Source organism: Talaromyces atroroseus (genome assembly GCF_001907595.1).
Source record: "Talaromyces atroroseus strain IBT 11181 chromosome Unknown scaffold_0, whole genome shotgun sequence".
NCBI lineage: Eukaryota > Fungi > Ascomycota > Eurotiomycetes > Eurotiales > Trichocomaceae > Talaromyces > Talaromyces atroroseus.
Window position 1 is genome coordinate 1,573,629 of NW_017971432.1, and position 24,692 is coordinate 1,598,320.

At 47.8% G+C, this 24,692-nt stretch overlaps 6 protein-coding genes across 6 annotated transcripts; 4 read left to right on the forward strand and 2 right to left on the reverse strand.

Moving 5' to 3' along the window:
* Window positions 1-1,319: 1,319 nt before the first annotated feature.
* UA08_00560 (hypothetical protein) lies at window positions 1,320-4,970 on the reverse strand (the record flags this gene model as incomplete). The annotated part of the gene is made up of 4 exons (XM_020260380.1): window positions 1,320-2,212; window positions 2,242-3,902; window positions 4,025-4,493; window positions 4,898-4,970. The coding sequence occupies 4 exons, from the start codon at window positions 4,968-4,970 to the stop codon at window positions 1,320-1,322; spliced, it is 3,096 nt and encodes a 1,031-aa protein (XP_020124729.1).
* A 1,918-nt stretch (window positions 4,971-6,888) lies between these two features.
* UA08_00561 (hypothetical protein) lies at window positions 6,889-8,779 on the reverse strand (the record flags this gene model as incomplete). Its single annotated transcript, XM_020260381.1, has 4 exons — window positions 6,889-7,767; window positions 7,886-8,201; window positions 8,273-8,670; window positions 8,720-8,779. 4 exons carry the CDS (start codon window positions 8,777-8,779, stop codon window positions 6,889-6,891), a joined length of 1,653 nt encoding a protein of 550 aa, XP_020124730.1.
* A 632-nt stretch (window positions 8,780-9,411) lies between these two features.
* On the forward strand, window positions 9,412-12,183 carry UA08_00562 (hypothetical protein; the record flags this gene model as incomplete). Its single annotated transcript, XM_020260382.1, has 3 exons — window positions 9,412-9,654; window positions 9,720-10,048; window positions 10,083-12,183. 3 exons carry the CDS (start codon window positions 9,412-9,414, stop codon window positions 12,181-12,183), a joined length of 2,673 nt encoding a protein of 890 aa, XP_020124727.1.
* A 105-nt stretch (window positions 12,184-12,288) lies between these two features.
* Window positions 12,289-13,420, forward strand: UA08_00563 (Multidrug resistance protein 1B; the record flags this gene model as incomplete). The annotated part of the gene is made up of 3 exons (XM_020260383.1): window positions 12,289-12,438; window positions 12,478-12,956; window positions 13,063-13,420. 3 exons carry the CDS (start codon window positions 12,289-12,291, stop codon window positions 13,418-13,420), a joined length of 987 nt encoding a protein of 328 aa, XP_020124728.1.
* A 572-nt stretch (window positions 13,421-13,992) lies between these two features.
* On the forward strand, window positions 13,993-18,264 carry UA08_00564 (NAD(P) transhydrogenase, mitochondrial; the record flags this gene model as incomplete). Its single annotated transcript, XM_020260384.1, has 16 exons — window positions 13,993-14,086; window positions 14,156-14,705; window positions 14,783-14,872; window positions 15,011-15,062; window positions 15,118-15,378; window positions 15,435-15,552; window positions 15,617-16,075; window positions 16,134-16,286; window positions 16,357-16,497; window positions 16,555-16,716; window positions 16,774-17,199; window positions 17,257-17,342; window positions 17,441-17,587; window positions 17,656-17,824; window positions 17,888-18,151; window positions 18,233-18,264. The coding sequence occupies 16 exons, from the start codon at window positions 13,993-13,995 to the stop codon at window positions 18,262-18,264; spliced, it is 3,204 nt and encodes a 1,067-aa protein (XP_020124733.1).
* Window positions 18,265-21,267: 3,003 nt separating this feature from the next.
* Window positions 21,268-23,453, forward strand: UA08_00565 (hypothetical protein; the record flags this gene model as incomplete). Its single annotated transcript, XM_020260385.1, has 3 exons — window positions 21,268-22,021; window positions 22,083-22,489; window positions 22,560-23,453. The coding sequence occupies 3 exons, from the start codon at window positions 21,268-21,270 to the stop codon at window positions 23,451-23,453; spliced, it is 2,055 nt and encodes a 684-aa protein (XP_020124734.1).
* Between the last annotated feature and the right edge of the window lie 1,239 nt (window positions 23,454-24,692).

Sequence of the window (24,692 nt, forward strand, 5' to 3'; positions counted from 1 at the left end):
CTGTTGCTACGAGCCCTTTGCTAGTTCATACGGATGCCCATAGTAAAGTGACAAGAGCTTACTATAGTAAAAATTCTGTCTATGATGATTTGTTAGTGTGCAGCATAAATAATCTCAGCGGGATATCTCCTCAGTGAAGACTCTCTTCAACCCAGCTCCCGCTGTTACGTAGGTACAAACTCATTTCTATTATATTGTATATAGTATTCTATATAACTAATTACATGCTATTACTTTCGGTGGTTCCCCTTGCCTAAATCTGACACATCCAACACGACATTGCTGACACATCCTACACATACTACGTACTCGACCACAACTTGTTGCGTCGTGTTACAAACGCCAATTCCCAGTGAGAATTTCAGTACTATGTTTTAAACATCTGGAGGAATAAGAAGGGGATGGAAGAGAATATAATTATAACTAGGATAATATTTTGTCCCGGGTGAATTTCGCAAAGGCTTCATCGCCAATGCATAGTCGGGCATCCTGGCGAAGATGGTTCCTGCCCATTTCAACTCTTCTGTGCCCTTCCTTACCGAAGCCGGCTTTGATACAACGATCTACTATAGACACAAATTCCATCTTCCCTGTTTCTCTAGCGCACCGTTGCTGCGATCCGTTTCGGGCCGAGATTTGATTGCTTCCCTCTACAAGTGCTATGCCAATATTGCTGTCTCCCATGGAATGGGGATTATCCTCGACACCCGCACTTGGCGAGCATCTTCTGCATGGGCTGAGCAATTGAATCTCACAGAGACCGAGATCTTAGATCTCAATCGTTCTGCAGTGAAACTTCTCAAGCAAGTGCGAGGCGAGCTAACGAAGGAAACGCCGAATATCTGCATTGTTCTTGATGGCGTTGTAGGTCCGCTTCGAGACGCCTACGAAGCTTATTCTCCTCATGAAATTTCAGTCGCATCCGCAAAGGAGACATACCGTGATCAAATCTCTACCTTGGTCGATGAGGGGGTAGAGATGCTGTCACTCGTAACAGTGACGAACCTAAATGAAGCAATTGCTGTGGTAGAACTAGCGAAAGAGAAAAGTACCCCAGTCACGATTTCATTCAACCTGGAGTCTGATGGTAAGCTTCTGGGTGGGCGATCCCTGAAAAATGCACTTCTCTCGGTGGATGAGGCGACTGGCGGTTATACCGCATATTTCGGTATTAACTTCGTGCATCCGGCGAGAATCTTCCAGCCTCTGCGGGATATGCCGTTCGAGCTGCGACAAAGAATAGGATTGATTCGGGGGAATGAGTCTCAAGTGTCACGAGGATCTAGATAATAGCGAGACCCTAGATCGTGGTGATATTGCTAGTACTTTGCTAATCCGTATGAAGCCATGAGGTTACCCCAGACATGGTAGAACGGCACCTGGTCCGTCCAATAGTTAGTAGAACCTTCTACAGGTTGGCACACCAGGACTTCAGTCCACGCTCTCTCCACAAGCTTGCGTATTGGGTCATCGAGGTCATCGTCAAGATTTTCGATGTTTAAGTGATCGTGGCTCACGCATGAATCGGCCTCTGAAGAGATTGTGGCTGGCACTGGAATGGGAATGTGCGGTAGTCCAGTCTCGTGGACTGCACCGAGGACTATCGGCCCGTATGGATCATCGTGAAGCTGTCGTATGTGCTCTATCATACGAGTCAGCATCCTCTGTGCCATTGGCTTAGTCACGACTGCCTTGCAGAAGTCAAGCGCGATGAAGGTCTCCTGGTCGCCTACTGGAGTACTATAGATCGTTATATCGTGCCGACCTGCAGGCGGTCGGACCTCATCAACGACCAAATCATGCCTTTCATCTATGATGAAATGGGTGAAGTCCTCCCCTAGATTTTCGTACTCAACTAGGGAGCTCAGTCGCTCCCAAGGTTTCCAGTCGGTGTATTCCTCTACAATGCGCTTGAACCGGAAACTCTCATAGCTGACGGCCTCAAAATATTGGCCTTGAACCTGTTGTAGAAGATCCAGTTGCGTCATGTTGGGAGTGAGACGCACACGCACTGGGATGTTGTCTATACATGCACCCGTCACATCTTCTACACCGGGATACATGGCGTTTCGCCCCCAGGTAACGGAGCCAAACACGACATCATCACTACCAGCCATCTCAGCCAGAACCAATGACCAAGCAGCTTTGATAGTAGTGCCAATGGTGATATCCGAGTGAGACCGGACGATGGCGGTGTCGACAATCATCTCAACTTGTCTAACACATGTTTCCAAGGAATACTTGTGTGATGAACGACACTAGTCATTGAAGATCCGGCTAGAATACTGCGCCAGAACTGCCTGGCGCCTTGTTCATCATGGTTGGCTGCGAAATGCACGTAGCCAAAGTATGGGCTTGTTGGAAGCAGATCAGCCCCAGCGAACGCTAAGCCAAGCTCCTTACATAGTCTGATCAGGCTCACGTCATCGTACTGTAAATGGGAGGCGCGGAGAACGAGATACTTCACCGCGCCGTACGTGTCGCGTACTAGCCAGAACTTGATGAGTGCGCGGGTAATGTCAACGGGCTGGCGCGAGTCGGATTCGATCAAGGCCGAGGTTGTCTTGGATACGTCTCTTGTTTGAGTGCAGTGGACAATCTCTACTGGTATTTGTTTTAGCACAACCTGATAGACACGTCGTTGGTAGACCAAATAGACTGTGCGTAATATTTGGTGATACGAGACAAGCCGCTCAATTGCCAGCTGGAGTTGCCGGTGGTCAAGACCAGCATTCCTGAACTGGAAGCGTATATAGTTCGTGCCACCGCGCGATTTTAAGGAAGACCACGCAAGGTTCTCAATTTGATAATCCGTGGCCAAGGCAGCGTCTTCGATATCTGAAACTTCGACGCCTAAGCGGGGAGCTGCCACCTCGCGCAAGAAATCGTCAACGAATGCATGAGGTAAGGAGGAGAAAGATAAGTAACCGGTGCTTGCTTGCTTTTCTTTCACCGTTGCATGCTCTTTCGAAATAATTGATGCAAATTGTGCTAGTCGGGGGTTGTTAAGAGCCGGTAAGCAGTTTACCAGATATTTTTCAATCATGACCGCGGTATTTCGGGAGGCGTTCGAGACAGCCTGGAGTGGATTCCCGGATGAGCAGATGGCGTCGCGTCGTTCACAAATGAAAGCAACAAGGATATTTTGGGTTGGACTATAGGCGGGTCGAACCACCTCGACGACTGAAGTCATGTAGCTCCCTGCTTGGCTATGGTTGATATGATATTCAATTTCCTGAAGGTCGACGCGATGACCCCTAATTTTGACTTGTGTATCACGCCTGCCCCAAAATTCCAAGCTTCCATCGGCGGCGTATCGCACGAGGTCGCTCGTGTAGTAAACGCGTCGGTGTACGGCATCAGGTTGCAGCCAAGGAGCGCCATCTTTGAACGAAACAGAGCTGCGGACATGGTCATGTAAGTACCCCCTGGCCACAGTTGGCCCTTGCACAGCTAACTCGCCAATCGTGCCTATAGGAGCGAGCTGCTCTCGATTGTCGAGACGAACGATCCAGGTATTGGCTGCTTTTATTGCTTTACCAATGTGAGACGGATTTCGGGTTCCTTTGGACCACGAATGAAACGTAGATTCCACGGAGGCCTCGGAAGGACCGTAGATGTTGATCATTTCGACTGCATCGGCCCACGATTCTATTACCTCCCCGGTGGCTGGTTCGCCCCAGGGGCAGAGCGTCTGCGGCTCGGGCACATCTTTAGGGTCTATTACCTTAGCCAGAGTTGGGGTCACCCCCATCCAGTTTACGCGTAAGTCTCTTATGGCACCGGCCAGGTCGTTGAGGCGGCGTTCATCCGATGGAATGCACACACATGCCCCAGCCAGCAGCGGCGTGAGCACCTCGACGAGGATTGCGTCGAAGCTGTGACTTGCGAATTGGAGTACCCTAGATTGTTTGTCCACACGACACGCTTCTTGTTGGGAAATGGCGTTAGCCAAATATGAGCGATGCTCTATCATGATGCCTTTTGGCTGACCCGTGCTCCCAGAAGTGAATCGATAAGCAACTGGGCCATCTCGAAATCATTGGTCTCAGCCACATGATGCAACGCTGTGCGGCCTTTATCGTATTGGGCATTCACATTGGCACCGTGTTTTACAAGAAGATGCACTATCGAGGCCTGTCGATTTGTGATGGCTACCTGCACGGCCCTGTGCCATTTTTTGCTATGGTCATCACGTAAAGTAGAAATCGGGCTCGGTTGTTTATTCAGGGCAGTGTCCAGTCCTCTCGCACTACTAGCTTCGGTCTGGGGGTTGGAATTTGGCGATGAGAAGACAGCCTGTAAGCAGTCAAAACTCATGTCGGAATTGAGATCTTCATTTCTAGACACGGCCGCTGTTTGTAACCACGGAGACGTCGAGAGCGTGTCGACATCCTCGCTAGCCCTCACGGACCGCGCTTCCAAATTTGAGGGCGACAAGACTTGCTCATAGTTGTCGATTTGATGAGCCAATTGGGCGACTAGTTTCGGGGCTATAAAGGTTTGATGACGAGCCATTCAGGGTTAAGAGCTCATCCTCGACTGTCGGCAAGTAAAGATTCAAAGTCGTACATGGACTTTTCCTTTCCTGCTCACCAATGTGACGAGTGAGATCATGTTCCAAGGAACTAGCACAATGGCCAAGGCGGCCGCTGGTGGACCCTGGTTTGGGTGCAGCGCTGGAAATGGGCGAGGCTAAACGTCTTGATGATCTGAGCGTGGCATCCTTGAAAGCTTACAGCTCCATGTTGCTGGCCTGCAGTTCTTGAATTCTGAGTTTTAAAGCGTCGCCTATCACCTCAGTGAGCCAATGCTTCCAGTACTTAGGCTATTGTTGTTGGTCGTGATAGTTTATGTTATGGACTAGCCAACGGACGAATTGCGACTGATCACTTACGCCTTTTCCTCTGCGCCTCTCTGTTCTGTTGACGTCGCCGGTCGGCCGCGTCAGTGCTCGACGCAAACGACATTTTTATTCTCGCCGTTAAACTTCAACATCCAAAACTAAAACGAAATTCGATGCGTTGTGTTTGATACCGTGACCTTGATAGTGGACATCTATGTTGCGTATTGATATATTCTGGCTTGTAACTCTCTCCGTAGAGGCATATTAAGGGTTTCGCGGCATGGGCTAAAGGGCATGCATGAGTAGGTCCAATAGTAAATTGCCATCGAAGGACCTAGCAAAGACACGAGGCGCAGTCGTGGAAGATAAATATACTTGTGGTAGGCTACGTACTTGACGGCGAAGCGCCTGGGTAAGAAATCAATGAATCAGCCAACAAACCAACGTGCATTGGCGTGAAACAGGGTAATCGTTGTATCGTACAAAATTTGGTGTTGAGATATCAGCAAATCAAGCTATTAAGCTAGTGTCTAATCTAGCTAGGCGATTATATATGATTTGAATGGCACCCGGCAGCTATGTGCGTGAAGACTTCAAACGACTGCACAGTCCAACAGTGATTTCTTGTTGCACTAAAAAGCGCTCAACATGTGCATAGCGCCAGGGTCTTCGTATGTGGGCGTTCCAAGGCTATTTCCATTGTCAAGTGCAAGTATATCGTACGAAGGTTGGAGTAGAATCTGATGGCCAACGCGCCAACGGCGATAGCACATTTACTCGGAGTTCATAGTCGCAGGGGTGATGCGCTAGGGTGTTGTTATACGTTCGGAATTAGGCGGCATGTAACTTATTAACCGCCTTAGATTAGGATATCAACGCTTTGTTGTACCAGAATAACATGACAGGCGATAAGTGAGAGGGGTAAGGTTACCTTCGTTAGTTCATCTATGTGCTGATGGGTATGCCGCCTGCGCATCGACCCGGCCTCCGCGGTTTATGTAAATCTCTACATTCTACTCCGTAAAGGAGTCATAAAACAGCGTATAACTATATACCAGATTTATCCACTCTTCCCACTCCGGATCTGACTCAGGCTCGTACGCTAGATAGTCTCTAAATGGCAGTACGCCTCTCAGCCGGCAACGCTGCTTCTTGTTACGAAACGTTCTTCATATTGGTGTTTACACTCTAGGGGCATAATTGTTTCAATATGAAGGAAGGATCCCCTCAATTTAGGCCTGAATGAGAGCCTGTGGCACCTGTTCACATCTTAAAAATATATTGTTGAATCGCACTAGGTGATTAAATCCACTCCTTATCTTCGTTTACCCACGGAAATGGATAGCGTCCGGTCTCCTTTAGATATCGTGTTTGTACGTAAGCCCTTAGGAATTGGTCCCTGTTTGCCTATAGGGCAACCCTCCTTGCTCCATATTTGGATTGCGGCGTTCAACGTAGATCTAGGAAGCGCGTCACTGGCGATATCATTTCCAACATCGTGCGATACCGTCACAGCGCGTGGAGAACTAAGATTGGCAGCAAGAGCATCTAAATCAATGATAACAATTATAGCCTCGAGATACATTTCGAAACATTACTTCCTAAGTAGTTTTAGCGCAAATCAAATATCTTACAAACCGTAAATTTTCTTGTCACATCAGTGCAGTTCTTGCTCTTTCCCGTTGCAATAAGCGATTTCTTTCGTATTTTGGGAGATTCCGAGATTTTCTAGATTGCTCTACGAGGTTGCGTATTGCTGAGTGGGATGACTCACGTACTCCACTATTACTCCACTATTTCCACGGCACGGCCCGCATTGTCACATGGGAAGCGCGGGGCCTGGGCCTGTGAGGACTTGGAACATCGTTCCCGTCTGACGGTGCTGACGGTTCCAATACTACGTTTACAATTCTACACCATGACAGCTATTTAACAACTAGGTCCACTACAATACATTCGGATATCTGTGGTGATTTGATATTGGGTTTTGTGACCTGCGGAGCGCTATTCATCAAGGGTCTTCTTGTCTGCCCGTAGCATAACTATAGGTTTGACTCATCTAGAAATTTTATCCTGTCTTCTAATATAGGCATCACAATTGGTAAGCCGTCAAGCTCGTGATATCGATGGATGATAGTTTTTCTTGCCCTTTGACCACCATTCGTATGGTCACCGGCTGTCTCAGAATTCCCTTTATCCGCATCGCTAGTCTTGAAAATTTCCAATAGATTTGTGTCCGTTATTGCCCCTTCCACATTGATTAAGGTCTTGGCAGACTGAAAGCAGGAATATCCATCAAACCCCGAGCCGATAAAGTCTACCATCGCAACTGTGTACATGCGATCCATGTCGAGGGGTTGTGGTGTGCCGTTTTGTGGCGGAGTATGGAAGATGCTGCAAACCCTACGACCTTCAGGCCATCTCCAGTTCACGGTTATGCAAAGACCTGAGAATTTTAAGAACCGTCCATCCGTATGGGCATTCGAGACGGAGTTCTCAAGTGCCTTAGAGAGCACCTCTCCACTCAGTTGCTTGACCACAAATGTATTATCGAATGGACTAATCTCAATGAGATCGCGAATGCAGAGAGGCAACCCATTGTTACAATTTATAACTCGATCGCATCGTATAGCCCCGCTATTGATCAATGCTATGAAAGCCCGTATAGCATCTGCGAGCAAGTTTCCTAGGTTGGTCTCTTGGCGACGGACTAGGCTCATTCGTCCCTCTAGCGGAATACCAGTACGAAAGAGTGGCTGCCGGACCACTTTTTCAATCTCGTCATGGACAGTGCCGAGGATGCGGAGCATTTGTGGCAAAGGTGTGATATCATTGTATTCGGGTAATCGTTCTAGATCCGAAATTTGCTTCACTATACTCCCTGTATGAGCAAACGCAACGACATGCGTACCAGCAGTGGACTCATGGGGGTTTACATGATATATTAGATAAGAAGGCTTCCCTATTAGTTCCTCTCCTAACTTGTAGGTGCAGGACGGATAGACCACGCCAGTCAGTTCCACTCTTAACAATTCGTACATTGCCAATGAAGTTGGTCATATTGGCTCCCGAAGCATAAGATCCGGATTGTATCGTCTCCGGATCCATGTTATTGTCACCAGGCTCCCTACGAATAACGTGATGATCATGCCCACCGAGCACTAAATCTACCCTTTCGTCGCCTGAGAGAGTGGCATTAGATACGACCAGATCGTCAATCAGACGCATATGTGTGACGGCAATCACTAAGTCGCATTCTTCTGAGCGTCGAAGATGCGCAGCCACTTGTCTGGCCACAGCCGCGGGGTCCAAGAGGGTGCAATGTGGTAGATGTTTGCAATTTGATGGCCAGTCGCTGCAACAGAGTAAGCTTAGATACGGAGTAATTTCCGACCTTCAAGCACGAGATGAGGTCAGGTTACTTACCTGCCTGCTAAGCCGAAGAAGCCAATCCTGTATCCAGCAGCTTCTTTTATCACATACTCATGCGCATTGGCGAGTAGGCGACCCCCTACTGTAGAGACAGCATTCGCTAGAGTCCATGGAAACCTAGTCTGCTTAACCAGCTCCACGAGCCGATCTTCGCCAAAGTCAAAGTCATGATTACCATAACAGGCCACATCAATGCCTAGGATGTCTAGCACCGGGACCATGTGGTCTCCGCGGAGAACAGCAGCCTCAAGTGATGGTGAAAACGCATCGCCACTGAAGATGCGTAACGTCGGGCCGCCTTGAGCGAGAGGGGACCCATTCACTGCTACCGAGCGTGGTTTCGTGAGTGCAGTAGCAAAACGTGCGACGAGGTCGGTGTTGGATACGTGATACTGTTGACTTCAGTGAACTTGCCGTTGACCAAAAATGCAGACAACTCACGACATCATTGAAATGTAGGATTGTAAGGTCCTGAGCCGTAGCTGGTGAACTCATCGTCATAGTGTCATAGTGTTGCTATTGACCTAGATGTCATAATGAACCTCAAGTTCTCAGAAAATTTGCGTGTTACTATAGCAGTGATCGCCGGTTTGTGAAGTCGCCATACAACGAAGTCAGTGATCGCAGTCGCTAGTAAAGTTTTTCACCAGTCTGAAGATGATTTGAGACTCTGACCTGTTCCTCTGCACAAGACCTAACAGGATTCTGGGACTAACCGATTGACACCGTGTTACCTGCCTCACAATTCTTTATTCAGCAGGGAAAAATCGATAGTTTCGTTACGATACGTACGGTGTACTCCGTAGATTAACATGGTATCCGTACTCTAGGCGGAGTCATACTAATACACTTTACCTGACGTCCATAATGCATATTACAGATGGTCAGTGAAATGTACATGTCTAGAATAACTGATGCATATATTTATGTATAGGCACTTACCAAAAACTCCAATCCTATTTAGGTGCCCGACCTACGGTAGGCGCGTTACAGACGCGGTACGGAACGGTGAGCTTTTAAGGCGGCAATTCGATCTTCTCATTTTCTTCTTCTTCTTTGGCGAATTGAACTGGATTAAATATAAGTGAAAAAGTACAGTCGTCAAAAGAGAAATTTGAAGAAGAACCAACGTGATGGCGACATCATCAGTCAGAAACATCGAGGCCGAGGAAGTCCCGGAAAGAGATTCGTCAGTAAGAGAGAAAGACCCCAGCGACAACGTGGAGCTGGATTATCTGGACCAGCAATTGCACTTCGAGGATGTCAAGCTATCATTCATTGGCATCTACAGCTACGCAACACGGATTGACCTGTGCCTAGTGGCCATCAGCACAGTATTTGCCGTCATCGGGGGTGCGTTAATCCCCGTCACTCCGGTGAGCCCAAACTTTTTCGATCTCATCAACTGGTGGGACCAGATATTGATGTGTATTATGTGAAGATAATTAGTTCTCGAATCATTCTCATATTTTCCGAAGCCGAGTCGCAGGGTGACGAGTTTCGTTCGCAGCTAGATCGCTATACGGTGTACTATGTGTACATCGTGGTGGCCGCGCTGGTTACTTGGTTTTTGTCGACGGCGGGCTTCAACTATACTGGGGCCAGAATAACGCGGACCATAAGGCTGCGTTACTTTGAGTCTATGTTAAAGCAGAATATGGCTGTCTTCGACGATAAAGGCACAGGCAATATTCTCTCTCAGCTCACAGATGACACAAAGGCCATCCAGGAAGCCATATCATCAGCTATCTCAGACGATGAGTGCTCTTGGTACCTTGGTGGCGACCGTTGCTGTATGCTTTAGCATGGATTGGATTCTGATGTTTGAACCGATTTGGTCCCTCGCGGTGGGCTATGCTGTTCTCTATATCGGAGGCAAGTTGACGGTTCGTTATAGTAGCCAGAGCATCGAAGCTTCCTCAGCTGGATCTGCCATTATTGAGGAGGCCTTGGGCTCTATCAAGACCACAACCTCACTTGGAATCCAGGAGCATATTCATGGCACATACATGAGCTTTTTGGCTAAGGCGGCCAAGAAAGGAGTTATCGTCTCTTCCTTAAACTCAATTTTGATTGCCATTTGCGTCGCCTGTGGCTACATGAATGTGGCCTTAGCATTTTGGCAGGGATCTAGGCGTCTCACCGAAAACAAGACATCATTCACTGCTGTTGTGGCTATTGCCATGGTGACAAAGTCAGCAGCCTTCTGTGTCTTAGGAGTCGGCTCAAATATGGAGGCCTTTGCTGCAGCTCTTGCTGGAGCTCGCCGACTATCTAGTATGATCTGGCGCGTGTCCCCCCTTGACTCATCCTCTGACCAGGGAAGCACGCCAGATCAGTACAATGCTACTATGGATTTGCAGAATGTGAAACATGTTTATCCATGTCGCCCAAAAATTACCGTCCTAAATGATGTGAGCATCAAGCTTCCCATGGGAAAGACTACGGCTATAGTAGGGCACTCTGGATCAGGAAAGAGCTCTATATCGAATATGCTCCAGCGATTCTATGATCTGCTAGCTGGACGTGTTCTTCTAGACGGAAAGGATCTCAGCTATTATCAGCTTCGCTGGCTACGACAACAAATAGCCGTCGTGAGACAGGAGTCTTTTATGTTTAATAAGTCTGTATTTGACAATATTGCACTTGGATTCACGGGACCTCAGTGGAAAACTGCTTCTCAGGACAAGATACGAGAAGCTGTGGAGAAGGCTGCAGAGACAGCGCAAGTGAGCGACTTTATCAGCAAGCTTCCGCAAGGCTATGATACCATTGTCGGAACCCGGGGCTCGAGGTTATCTGGTCGACAACTTCAACGGATCGCAATTGCAAGAGCTATAGTCAATAATCCGCGCATTCTCATATTGGATGAGGCAACGTCTGCGTTGGACAGTGAAACAGAAGCTAGGCTACTTTCCGCCTTGACCCAGGAAGATAAACGACGAACGACCATTGTCATTGCCCATCGCCTCTCCACTGTTCGCAATGCTGATAACATTGTTGTGTTAAATGCTGGACGTGTGGTTGAAAGCGGTAAGCATGATGCCCTCATTGCGGCACGATCATCCTACTACGACCTTGTCAATGCCCAGAACGTGGACTATCACAACCAGGGAACCACGGACGAGGTCAAAGAGCAGAAAAGTGAGAAGACAGCATTTATTGATACGGCTAGTCAGGCGGCAACTCAAGAGGATAATTCTGGACAAGGAAGTCATGGATCTATCAGTATTTCGACAACAGCTGAGGAGACATCATCCTCCATCTTCTCTATGATATCGTTCATTTTCAACTTGAATAAAGGAGAGTTGCATTGGCTACTCATAGGACTCATTTGTTGCATTATTGCGGGAGGCGAAGAGCCTGCCTCAGCGGTACTTTTCGGTGAAGCAATTTCAGCACTTGCCCAGCCCGTCGATCAAACTGAGAGAATTCTCTCTCAGGCAGCCTTCTATTCGTGGATGTTCTTGACACTCGCCCTTGTGATGCTTATCAGCTGTGCGGCTCAGGGCATTGCCTTTGCATTTAGCTCCGAAAATCTTACAAATCGAGTTCGCAGCATCGTCCTGCAGAAATATCTCAGAATGGATATATCCTTTTTTGACAAGAAGGAAAATTCGGCTGCTGCGCTTTCTAGCTTTCTATCTAGTTCCACTAGTGACCTTACTGGTCTCAGTGGTAGTGCTCTCGGTATTATTCTTATCTGCGTCTCCACGCTGATCTCAGGTGTCGTGTTGTCGCTTGCTTTAGGGTGGAAATTAGCTCTCGTGTGCTTCGCTGTCATACCTCTCATGATTGGGGGTGGCTACTTTGGCGTTTATCTTGTCGCAGAATTTCAGAAAAAGAATGAAATATTTGCCAAAGATGTAGCAGAGTTCGCAGGAGAGACACTAAATGGCATCTAGACCATTGCGGCCCTAATAAGAGAGCAGACTATTCTAGATGAGTACTATAAAATCCTTTGTTCCAACAACAGAGAAGCTTTGCTGGCTAATCTCCAGGCGTCCTTTATGTACGCACTGACTCAAACTGCTTATTATGCCTGCATGGCGCTTAGTTTCTGGTACGGCGGCACACTCATCCTCTCTGGCGAGTATAGTCTCTTCAAGACAGTTTCTATTCAGTCTGCCATGCTCCTCAGTGCCTACTCTGCTGGGTTGGTGTTCTCCTGGACGCCAAGCATTGGGTCAGCTAAATAGGCCGCTGCTTCCCTTCAAGATCTCCTGGCTCAGAAATCTGCAATCAACCCACTTTCAACAGTCGGTGTCGACCCTGGTGCCATCCAAGGCCACATAGAGTTTGACTCAGTCAGTTTTACGTACCTTTCGCGCCCTAATCATCTCGTCTTGAAGAATTTAAGTCTGACGATTCCCGCTGGCGCGAATGTTGCATTCGTTGGCACTACTGGGTCCGGGAAAAGCACCATTGTGTCGCTAATCGAGCGCTTCTATGACCCTACCAGCGGATCAGTGCTTGTTGACTCCAAACCCATTCAGTCTTTCCGCATGTACGACTACAGGAAGCGCATCGGTCTTGTGAGCCAGGATCCCATTCTATACAGCGGAACCGTCAAGTCGAACTTGACCATCGGGCTAGATGACGACGAAAAACCCACCGACGAGGCAATTGAGAAAGCCTGCAAAGAAGCGAATATCTACGACTTTATATCCAGTCTCCCGTAAGTCTACCCTCTTGGATTTACTTCATTCATCCTACTCCGGGAACCCCCCACAAGGCGCGTTTACCCCCCAATAGCTACACTCACAATCACTCATTCTGGTCAGGGACGGATTCAATACGGAAGTAGGGAGCCGGGGTAGCCAACTCAGCGTTGGACAGAAGCAAAGAGTCGCGCTGGCCCGAGCATTGCTTCGACAGCCAATGATTCTACTCCTGGATGAAGCGACTTCCGCGTTGGATTCACAGTCAGAATCAGGCATCCAGCAAGCACTTGATAAATTGAAGAAGGGGTGCACGACAATTACCATTGCCCACCGGTTGAGCACGATTGTCAACGCGGATCGAATCTACGTGATTGACGACGGCACCGTTGTCGAACATGGGACTCATACCCAGCTGATGGCGATGAAGAGCAAGTATTATAGGCTTTATACGGCAAGCAAGAGTGGTCAGACTCTATAGAGCATACATAACCCTGCGTAACTTGTCCAGGAAAATGATCTCCTGCGATAAAAATGATGAATGGTCAGTCGTTTTTTTCTTGTTTTCTAAAAATCGTGCTACCACCATTGGCAATACATAGGGGCCCCACGCGGAGTCTTCCCCGCATTAACCCCGGCTTTTTAGTGCATAGTAGAGTAGCATAGTAACATAGTAGTGCGACACCATTAGGCCATGTGGAATGGCTGCTGTTACTGGTCAACTTCATTGGACATAATTATCAGTCTGTCTTGTCTGTGAGCAACATCCGCTTATCCGGCCACCTACGTGTATGGATTGCATGAGCCAGGGCCAGGGGAGTTATACTTGTAGTATTGCCTATCTAGGCAGGTGCATGCCTGAGGTATCCTTTCTCCGCTCCGTCCCTTGCAACCTATCTGAACATGACGACAACCCCGCTGCGACGTGGCCTGCGACCTCCAACGCACCTCTCCTGCTCTTGCTTCACTTGCTTCCTGCGCTGAGGCCTCGATAGAGCATGCCTCTCTGTTTTTCATAATCGTGTTTACAGACTATCGATCAGCCCGGTCAAGATGCGCTGGTTTAGGACGGTGCCAGTTCTGGCGCCGTGCTCTCCCACGTCGCCTTTGAAACCAGGCCGGTTCCTGCGTTTGCTGCGATGCTCAGGTATGCAAGCTCATGTTGTTGCAAAGCAAAGAACCCGATAGTTCGCACATCTCACTCACCTTTACACAGCATGGCAGGCCCAAGGTCTGAGGACAAATCCGCATTCATGGAATTGCCACGAGCATACTCCCGCAGCAAAGTATCTGCCCTATAAACGCAGTTTTGCAACAGCATCTAACTCGTCCGTGGCGGTGCCGTACAAGTCATTTACGGTTGGCATTCCGCGCGAGACATTCCCTAACGAGCGCCGCGTAGCCATTACGCCTCAGAACGTAGTTCTCCTTTTAAAGAGGGGCATCTCTAGGGTTCTCATAGAAACTGGTGCTGGAGCTGAAGCCCAGTTCACCGATGAAGCTTACAGAAAGGCCGGTGCAATTATCGTCGAAAAAGATGTGGTCTGGTCTCAGAGCGATATTCTTTTAAAAGTTCGCGCTCCCGGAATAGAGGATGGCCCTCTGAATGAAGTAAATGCCATGCGTAATGGTGCAACCATCATCTCTCTTCTCTACCCTGCGCAGAACAAGCCGGTCGTCGAAGCCCTTGCAGCCCGTGGAATTACGTCCTTCGCCATGGACAAGATCCCTAGGATCTCTCGTGCCCAGGTATTCGATGCCTTGAGGTTAGCCAAAATCTCAGAAGAACCTATTGAATTCAATGGACTCAAAACACTAACGAGCGCTCATTTCATTCAAACAGCTCAATGGCTAATATTGCTGGATACAAAGCCGTCCTCGAGGCGTCTAACGAGTTTGGCCGTTTCCTAACTGGCCAAGTAACTGCTGCTGGGTAAGACATTCTAGTATAGGGTATTGAGAACGGCAATTACTAACAGAAAAGTAACGTAACAGAAAGGTTATTATGTTTTTTATATTCGCATACTTATACCTGAAATCTGATTAACCTAGTTTCTTAGATACCTCCTAGCAAAGTGCTTGTGATCGGAGCTGGTGTTGCTGGGTTGAGCGCAATTGCTGCTGTATGTGATTCGTACACTATGGCTAGATGATATGTCCTGCTAACACCTATAGTAGGCACGTCGAAATGGTGCAATTGTTCGCGCTTTTGACACACGCTCCGCGGCCCGCGAGCAGGTACAATCACTAGGTGCAGATTTTATCGAAGTTGATCTAGAAGAAGATGGGTCTGGGCAAGGCGGTTACGCCAAAGAAATGTCTAAGGATTTCATCGAGGCCGAGATGAAGTTATTCATGGAGCAATGCCGTGAGGTGGATATCGTCATCACAACCGCTCTGATTCCTGGCCGGCCAGCGCCAAAACTCATCACTAACGAGGTATGTGAGCCTTTTTTTTTCCTTGCTGTAGAGCCGATATATTCAACACAAGCCAGATGGTACGTGCGATGAAACCAGGATCAGTCGTCGTCGATCTTGCCGCCGAAGCTGGAGGTAACTGCGAAGCTACCATTCCCGGCAAAATAAATGTATACGATGGGGTAAAGGTCATCGGTACGTAAATCTATACCATCAAATACGGGGGGATACATATATTGATGAGGCTGATTACCTTCAGGGTACACCGATCTGCCATCGCGGTTACCAACCCAGTCATCTACTTTGTATTCCAACAATATCACAAACTTCCTCCTTTCGTTAGCAGATAAAGACAAAGGCTTTACTATTGATCTGACTGATGAAGTTACCAGAGGAGCAATTGTGAGCCTCAATGGCGAGATATTACCACCAACCCCGCCTCCTACGCCTCCTCCAACACCAGCTGCTGGTACAGCGCAAATTGCGGCTAAGGATGAAAAAGTAGTTGCATTGAATCCATGGCAAAAAGCAACACGTGAAGTGGCCACAGTGACGGTGGGCATGGGATCCGCTCTAGCTCTAGGAAAGCTGACTGGTCCTGCATTCATGGGTAACATGTTTACTTTTGGGTTGGCTGGGCTTGTGGGCTACCGTGCAGTATGGGGCGTTGTCCCTGCTCTTCACTCTCCCCTGATGAGCGTGACGAACGCTATTTCTGGTCAGTAATACAAACAGGACTGTCAAGTTCGGTAAGTCAGACTGATAATTTGTGTTAGGAATGGTTGGTATCGGTGGACTCTTCGTCATGGGCGGAGGCTATGTTCCAACCAATATCCCCGAAACACTGGGAGCTATCTCTGTTTTGCTCGCTTTTGTAAATGTATCCGGAGGCTTTGTTATCACGAAACGCATGCTGGACATGTTCAAGCGTACGAAATCTCTTTCACTGTTTGTTTCATATGTTATAGTGCTTAGTTTTGTAATGGTTCACTGTCACAGGCCCCACCGATCCTCCAGAATACCCCTGGTTGTATGCCATTCCGGGCCTTATCTTTGGCGGTGGTTACATCGCTGCTGCTTCAACAGGCATGGCTGGTCTTGTACAGGCTGGGTATTTGGTTAGCAGCGTGCTATGTATAAGTAAGATTACGGCGATATTCTCCTAACGGGCTTGGGTATACTAACGCTGTACAACAGGTTCTATATCTGGGCTCGCATCTCAGCTCACTGCGCGAAGAGGTAATATTCTTGGGATCCTAGGCGTCAGCTCTGGTTTCTTGGCTTCATTACTTGCTGTCGGATTTGCCCCAGCGACTTTAGCTCAATTTGGGGCCGTTGCTGGTATCGGGGGTCTCTTAGGTAGATCATGAGTATCGATCATATTATTATTTATACTTTAATCTAACGGAGATGCAGGTGCTATTATCGGTCGACGTATCACTCCAACTGAATTGCCTCAGACAGTTGCGGCTCTACACTCCGTAGTTGGTCTAGCAGCAGTCCTAACGAGCATTGGAAGCGTCATGGCAGATATCGCCCATGTCTCAACTCTGCATATGGTGACAGCATATCTAGGAGTCCTCATTGGCGGTGTCACTTTTACTGGCTCAATTGTAGCTTTCATGAAATTGGCTGGTCGCATGAAGTCTTCGCCCACCATCCTTCCTGGGAGACATATAATCAACTCATCCCTTCTAGGAGCCAATATTGCAACAATGGGAGCCTTTGTGACTATGGCTCCTGGTGCGCCTTTGATTGCTGCAACTTGTTTGGGTACAAATACGGTATTTAGCTTCCTAAAGGGGTTTACAACAACGGCAGCCATTGGAGGGGCTGATATGCGTGAGTCTTTTTTCTTTCAAACATATTGGATATACGATCCTGGCTTACATATAAAAGCTGTTGTTATCACTGTGCTTAATGCCTATTCCGGCTTCGCCCTCGTGGCTGAAGGGTTTATGCTCGATAATCCATTACTAACCACAGTAGGTTCTCTGATCGGCGTCAGTGGATCGATTCTGTCCTATATTATGGCAAGTCTATCGCTGTAACATATCGGGTATTAAGTACTAATGGCAATTAGTGCGTTGCGATGAATCGATCTATCACCAACGTGCTATTCGGTGGCATTGCGCCGATACAATCAAGCAAGAAGATTGAAGGGGAGGTGACGACGACTGCCATTGATGAGACAGTTGATTCTCTTGTCAATGCTGAGAATGTTATCATTGTAAGAAAACATCCTTTAGTGCCATATTCCGTCCATAACCTCAAATGACTAAGAAAAGAAATTTTCAGGTTGTGGGATACGGCATGGCAGTCGCCAAAGCGCAATATGCCATCTCGGAGATCACCAAAATGCTTCGGGCTAAAGGGGTCAATGTACGCTTTGCCATACATCCAGTAGCTGGACGAATGCCTGGGCAATGCAATGTCCTCCTTGCGGAAGCCTCTGTTCCTTACGACAGTGAGTTTGTTTGTTTGTTTATTTCCTCATGGCCGTATATGTTACTGATTTCTTTAAACTCAGTCGTCCTCGAAATGGATGAAATCAATGACGATTTCAATGACACTGACGTGACACTTGTTATCGGTGCAAACGACACCGTGAACCCGATTGCCCTCGAGCCCGACTCGCCTATCTCGGGCATGCCTGTGCTTCAAGCATGGAAGAGCAAAGAAGTCATCGTCATGAAACGGGGCATGTCAAGTGGATACGCGGATGTGCCGAATCCAATGTTTTATATGCCGAATACCAAGATGCTCTTTGGGGATGCTAAGAGTTCATGTGATGGTACGTTACCTCTTTCCCTCTGAATATGAAGTCCCTTAGTGCGTTGCCGAGTGTTGTTAGAGGATACTGACCATAAAATAGCAATCAAGAGTGCGTTGGAAAAACGCAAGTGAATTGACGAATGGATACCGGGACGAGGGCAGGAATAATGATACCTGAAAGTCCTACTCTGGCATTTGATAGATTTTTACGATCGATTATGCGGTGTGGTTTTCGTATATCAATATGCTGGAAATGGTCTTTCGTCTCCAATCTAAATACGCAGGTAGAAGAAATGCACATACTTGATTCAACAATATATTCATTACTTAGGTTAATTTTTTCACCATAGGCAAGTAGCATCTGTCACGTCCATGGAGATACCCTGACATTTATAGACTTATTTTCTATCAAGCTTTCATGTTGAGTCACTCACGCCCTTTGTTGCGTACTTATGACTCGAGTTAGGTTTGAGAAGGGCATACCTAAACACGGATGTTTATGCTTCAGAGAGAAATCGAGAAGTGACTCTCATGTAGTATCGGAATAACTCGCCTAAAACTGTGATAAAATACCCCTTGAACTGCAACTTGTTCGTTGGAACGATGTCGCTTGCGTAAATAGAAGGCCAGACGCTGAAGTGGTCGATGCTTTCGAGGAAATCAGTAGAATCCAGAGAATTGGCGAATCTTGTCATCCGAGCCTAAGAAATCCCTGATCACACTAGGCAAGTCATCCAGAGCATGAACCTTGCTGGTCCGGACAAGCAAAGGCAGATCTTTTTGGCCGAAAGCAGTTCCCATGCGCAGCATGGTGATCGAGTTGAGAGAAGTGGTCCAGCGAGCAGTGTATGCAGCATATAGTGTCATTTCCAACAAGGGTACCATAGACAAAGCAAACAGCACGGATACAATGACTGACCCGCCTGACGATAAAGAGGGCAAAGTAACTTATGGAATAGCAGGTGTTGTACATAACCTCATGTTCATTAACTCCCTCCGCCGCGTCAAAAATGGATTTGGCGGCCGAAAAGCTAGCCCGCGTGAAAGCTGCACTAATGCCGACGTTTGCGTCTACAAGATAAGTCAGCACCAAGCGGCGACAGCGGTAAAGTGATGTTGTAAGCCAGTCATATGTCGGCGTATGAGCCTGGCCCAAACAGTGCCAGCGCGATGATACGAAGGCCCGGCATTCATGGCTCAAAACTATACAGACCTTCTCGACGGCTCAGTGTCACCATACCATAGCCCCCATCAGCGACCACACATCCCGTCGAGCTGTCGTTTAAGGGTCTTGGTCCGCTGTTTGGTAGATTTCGCAGCTCAAATAAACCCGCAGTCGTATTCATAACCACCTTAACAAAACTGACCAAGTAATCGTCAGCATTGGTGGCATCGAGGTACAGCACTTCCGAAAAGCCTTGACGACCACTGGTTCCCTGCCAGGGAGACGTGCTTCCATTCACTGCCAAACACGCCTCCAACGTCGCGTTATACTGACTAACAGTATTTGGATACGTATACAATGCATAGAACCAGCCCGTTTGTTCAGGGCAAACAGACGGGAACTCACCAGCATTGAGGTTCACGACGGTGGTCGGCGAGTTAACTCAGGGCACAGATTAGTTTGCAAAGGGACCCGTTGTGAAGGTATTTGGCAGTTGCGCGAACTAACTGGCATTGATTGTTGACCCGATACTGCCCAACGAGTCGGTCTTGCCCCAAAGCTGAGGGTACTGCCCATCAACTCCGTTCGTTTGTAGCTCATGGCGCACCGTAAGTATACCCCGGCCGGCGCAGTATCGATCATCTTTGGTATTGTTTGTATCGACTGAAAGCCTGTGGGATATTCAGCATCGCCCCACCTGTACATAGGCGCGACATAAACGTGGCGAGTAGATAGGAGAAACAACGACTGCATGGGATAAGTCACAACTCCAATGAGAAAGGTGAGCAATCCACTCCCATACCGCTTGATTCCAGACGTGTTAACCACCAATCTCAGCAAGACTAACGGGTTCATCCATGTCCGATCAGCAAGCAATCATAACCTGCCGTAATCGCAGACCATACGGATCGCGCTGGTTATGAACGTAAACGGCCGGGACCCAGGCGCAAAGCGCCGATATCATGGGCACCGTGACTACGGCAACGGTGATGTGGAGTATTCGGGCGGCCCTGTATTCGAGGACTGCAGCATTGTGTTTGTTGGTAATAAAATTGCCCGTACGTGAAAGATGACACAATCCCACCCAGGAAAACACCGCCACGGCCGTGTAAACTGCTGTCCGGTTCAACATCCATCACGTCCAATGTAGCGGCGTGGACCGTACACAGTCATGGTGGTTGCGGCATTCATAGGGAGGGAGACTTTCTTCTGGATGATGGAGTGGCACATCTTCAGTTGCGTTCCCTCTATTCACTTGTTCATTTTCGTAATCATGTTCGGTTTTGCCGTGGTTGTGTAGAAGCTCATGGTCATTCTCACTCATGTCTAAAAACGACTCGGTCGAAACCAAGCGCATCTCCATTTCTTCTTATCCGACCTTGGTAGTAGGTAGACGGTCGTGATTTTGTTTCGATCCCTGCACGTTCGTTTATATTTTATTTTGCGCCGTTAGATTGGCAAAGGTTTTTCTCCGCGGCTCCGTGCAATTGCACTAATGCTGCCATTGTGACATTTGTATGGTGGCTGGCTCTGTCGACACTGGAATCTATCAATCAGCGTTGAAATAACTCCATAACTAGCTGGAGTTGTTGTATTGGTTAGTTGACTATTTAGGTTAGTTAACTCACTAACTAGTAATATACTAGTGCGTAGTCATGTACTATTTGATTATTCTGATAAATATGTTGGAGATGATCTAAGATATACAAATTCCTAAAAAAGAAGCCTTTAATCCATCGAATATGCAATTCTAAGCTATGGGTTGTATATGAATATCTAAATTCGTGACGATATAAGGATGCTGAAAAGGGTTGTTTAATGGGGTTTACCCCGGAAATACATTACCCCAGGGATGACCTCATCGCTGCCTTGGCTGGTTAGCGCCGCTTTGTTGTCTCTTGTCAGTTCTCTCGATGCTCTTTGTTTATGCCACACTACCATCACCAAAACTGTCTAGGTACTCAAGGAATATGCAGATGAAGTCTCGAGCCTTAGCCCCCTTCGCTTTTGATCTCCTCCCGCTGGGCTCTGTACAGCCTCGTGGGTGGATCCGCGACCAGCTGAAACTCTGCGCAGAGGGCCTGGGCGGGAATCTCTACAACTTCCATCGCTTCGTGAAAGACAGCAGTTGGCTCGGCGGCGACGTGGAGTACAGCCCCTTACGCGAGTCCGCTCCATACTGGTACAATTATATCGTGCCGCTCGCCTATATACTCGACGACAATGAATTGAAGAAGCAAGCGAACCAATTTCTAGACCGCATTCTAAAGAACCAGCATGCCGACGGATGGATTGGCCCGGAACACACAAAGCACGGCAGGGGAATATGGGCACGATGTCTTGTGTTGATGGGCATGGTAAACCACGCTGTTGCAGACCCAGCCCAGTACAATCGTATCGTCGAGGCTATGCTTAGTTTCACCAAACTTGCCAACTCCATGTTGAAGGACAACTTCCAAGGGCTAATTCCTCATCCTGGTGACGAGTTTGATGAATTTTGCATTACACGCGCACATGAGTTGTCCACGTCGCTGCAATGGCTGTACGACCAGGTGGAAAATAGGCAGGACAAAATATTGATCTGGGACACCATGGACCTTGCGTGGGAGGCCAGCCGTGTAGGCGACCGTGATTGGTCCAAGTTCTTCACTGAAGAGCAATTCCCGAAGAAGCCAGCAGCCCCAGGATCTACACTCATGAAGCACGTGGTGAACGTGTCAGAAGGTTGGTAACAAGTAATAATAATCACCCGATCTTCTTACTCTTCGAGACTGACAAGTAATAGCTTTGCGCTACATGCCACAGCTTTATCGGATGACCCATGATCCTGAATTGGTGGCACATACACGCCAATCTGTTGATATGGTATTCAAATATCACGGGACAACATTTGGAGCAATCTCGGGTGATGAATTTCTCGCCGGCCTTCACCCAAGACGAGGAGCAGAGCTTTGTGGAACGGCAGAATTGATATTCTCGCTTTCATATATGTATCGTTTGTTTGGCGATAATAGCTATGCGGATAGAGCGGAACTCGCCACATTCAATGGATTACCGGCCGGGATGACAGAGGACTGGTGGGCACATAACTATCTGACACAGAGCAACGAAGTTTGGGCGAGGAACCTTGAAAATTGGCCCTTTTACAACTGTGGCGGACGTGCTCTGGTATATGGCTTGGAAGTGAACTATGTGAGTCTCGCCCAAGTCTGGACTTTTCTGGTGATGGTTTTGATAACTGGCAAGACTAACATTGAACTAGCCATGTTGTTTGGTTAATCACTCCCAAGCTCTACCAAAATTTGCAATGAACGCTTTTGTTGCTAGTCCAGATTTAAGATTTATTGCGCACCAGTTTCTCGTTCCTGCCGAGGCCAAAATCCCAGTCACAGGCCGTAGACCAATATACATCATCAGCGAAACTCATTACCCATTTGACGAAAAGCTTAGCTATGAGGTTGAGACTGACCAAGCCTTTGAATTCTACATACGGGTCCCAGAATGGGCCACTAAGGGGACTACGATAAACAGAGCTTCCGGAAACGAAGAAACCAAGGAAGAAACCATAGAAGTGGACGCCAACAATCTATACAAGATTGCCATAGCACCGGGTAAAACGGCATTTACAATTACACTAAATGCCGAAATTCGCGTTGTACCACGACCGAACAATGCGGTTGCTATATATAGAGGCGCACTGTTGTACGCTATGGAGATTCCACACAAGGCCAAGGTCGGCCCTCCAACACATTTCGCAGAACGGAAGCCATTGCCAGATGCCGAGTACTCGCCGAAGCTTTGCGACGTGGAATACACCCCGACAGCCGACTGGCGAGTGGCCATTGATCCATCTCAGATGCACTTCCACCGATCCGAAGTGAAGGGAAACCTCCCTAATCCTGTCTTTGCCTCCGGGGCGCCACCGGTGTCCATCAATGTGGCAGGCACCAAGATATCGAATTGGGAATTGGAAGGCGACTGTGCAGGCCTTCCGCCAGCAAATCCAGCAGCAACTGGGAAACCGTTTGGCGTGAAATTGGTTCCATTCGCAAGCGCCAAGTTGCATATTTCCGAGTTCCCTGTTGTCGATTTGAGCAAAGACAAGGTCAACTTACAAAGTCGTCGACCTAGTCATGGTCATTGCGTTTTGATGTGATTGATTTACGGATTGCCATCTATTACCTAGGTCCCTTGGTTAGTCGTATGTTTGAGTCCGTCATGAAGAAAAAGGAGGCTTATCTCTCCATCAACCACTGCATTTGTAACGGCAGTGATAAGTCATGCACGATTCATCAAAGCAACCATTTTCTGCATACCAATATGCAACGTCCCGTACAGTTTACGTAGTTAGGGCTTGCATTCTGCGCAAATGTATATACTTTAGAACATGCAATGAATGATCATGAAGCCAATGCTGCACTTTAAAATAAATCTAATTCTTAATCACAAAGTGCAATCTTGACATCTTTAGACAGATTGTCGTGGAGAAGAACAAGGCGAAGCTTCTGAATACTCTCTACCAACCCAAGAGAACCCTTGAGGTGGCAAGTCTGCCCATTGATGATGACTAGCACTTGACCCAGGAATTTATGGTTTCTAAGGGCTCACTAGCAAGCAAACAGGCACTGTCACACTGCTATTGTCAGAATCAAAATCAATATTCTGCTGCCAGTTGGTGCTAGAGGAGTTCCGGGCGGGCTACTGGGCCCTAGCCCTAATTCCGGGTTCAGCAAGTCTAGCTCGGGTTGGTTCGCTTGCCACTGGAAGAACGACGAAGTAATATCTTGATTATTCGCTTCTGCTAGTGTTGTATGTGAATACCTAGCCACTGTTACCCCATATTTCTTTCAAAGTCTTCAATATCCTTCCGCAATACCATACCTCAGGCATCTTGGGAGCGGCAGAATGCTCCCATATAAAGGTTTGTTAATCTATTGTACAATCAAAAATTGGCTGCTACGGTCTTCGATGAAGCTGGTTCCAGCTTCTCTGGTTGGCACAACCATCGTTCCCTGTTTGTATCACCATGTATTTGTGAACGCTCAATGAACGACAGGTATTTTTCCTTTACGGTATATATCGAACGGGATCTGGGATAGCATTTGCTATAGATGAACGGATTGAACTCTTGTTACCAGACTGATATTTCGCTCGGACCTTGGTGGTTTGAAATTTGATAGTGAAAGTGACACTGAGACTAGCTATCTACTAGGCCCAGATAGGCATCACGGCATTCCCCTTTAGGAGAATAGTGTAGGCCTTATTAGTCAGGCCACCACGAATCACGAGTGACGGTGTCGTGCTTGCACGCTAACCGTGTTTAGTCAGAGCGATTACGGATGTACCCTTGCATAGCAATTTGTATGGCGAGGTACATGCATACTTCACCGGGTCT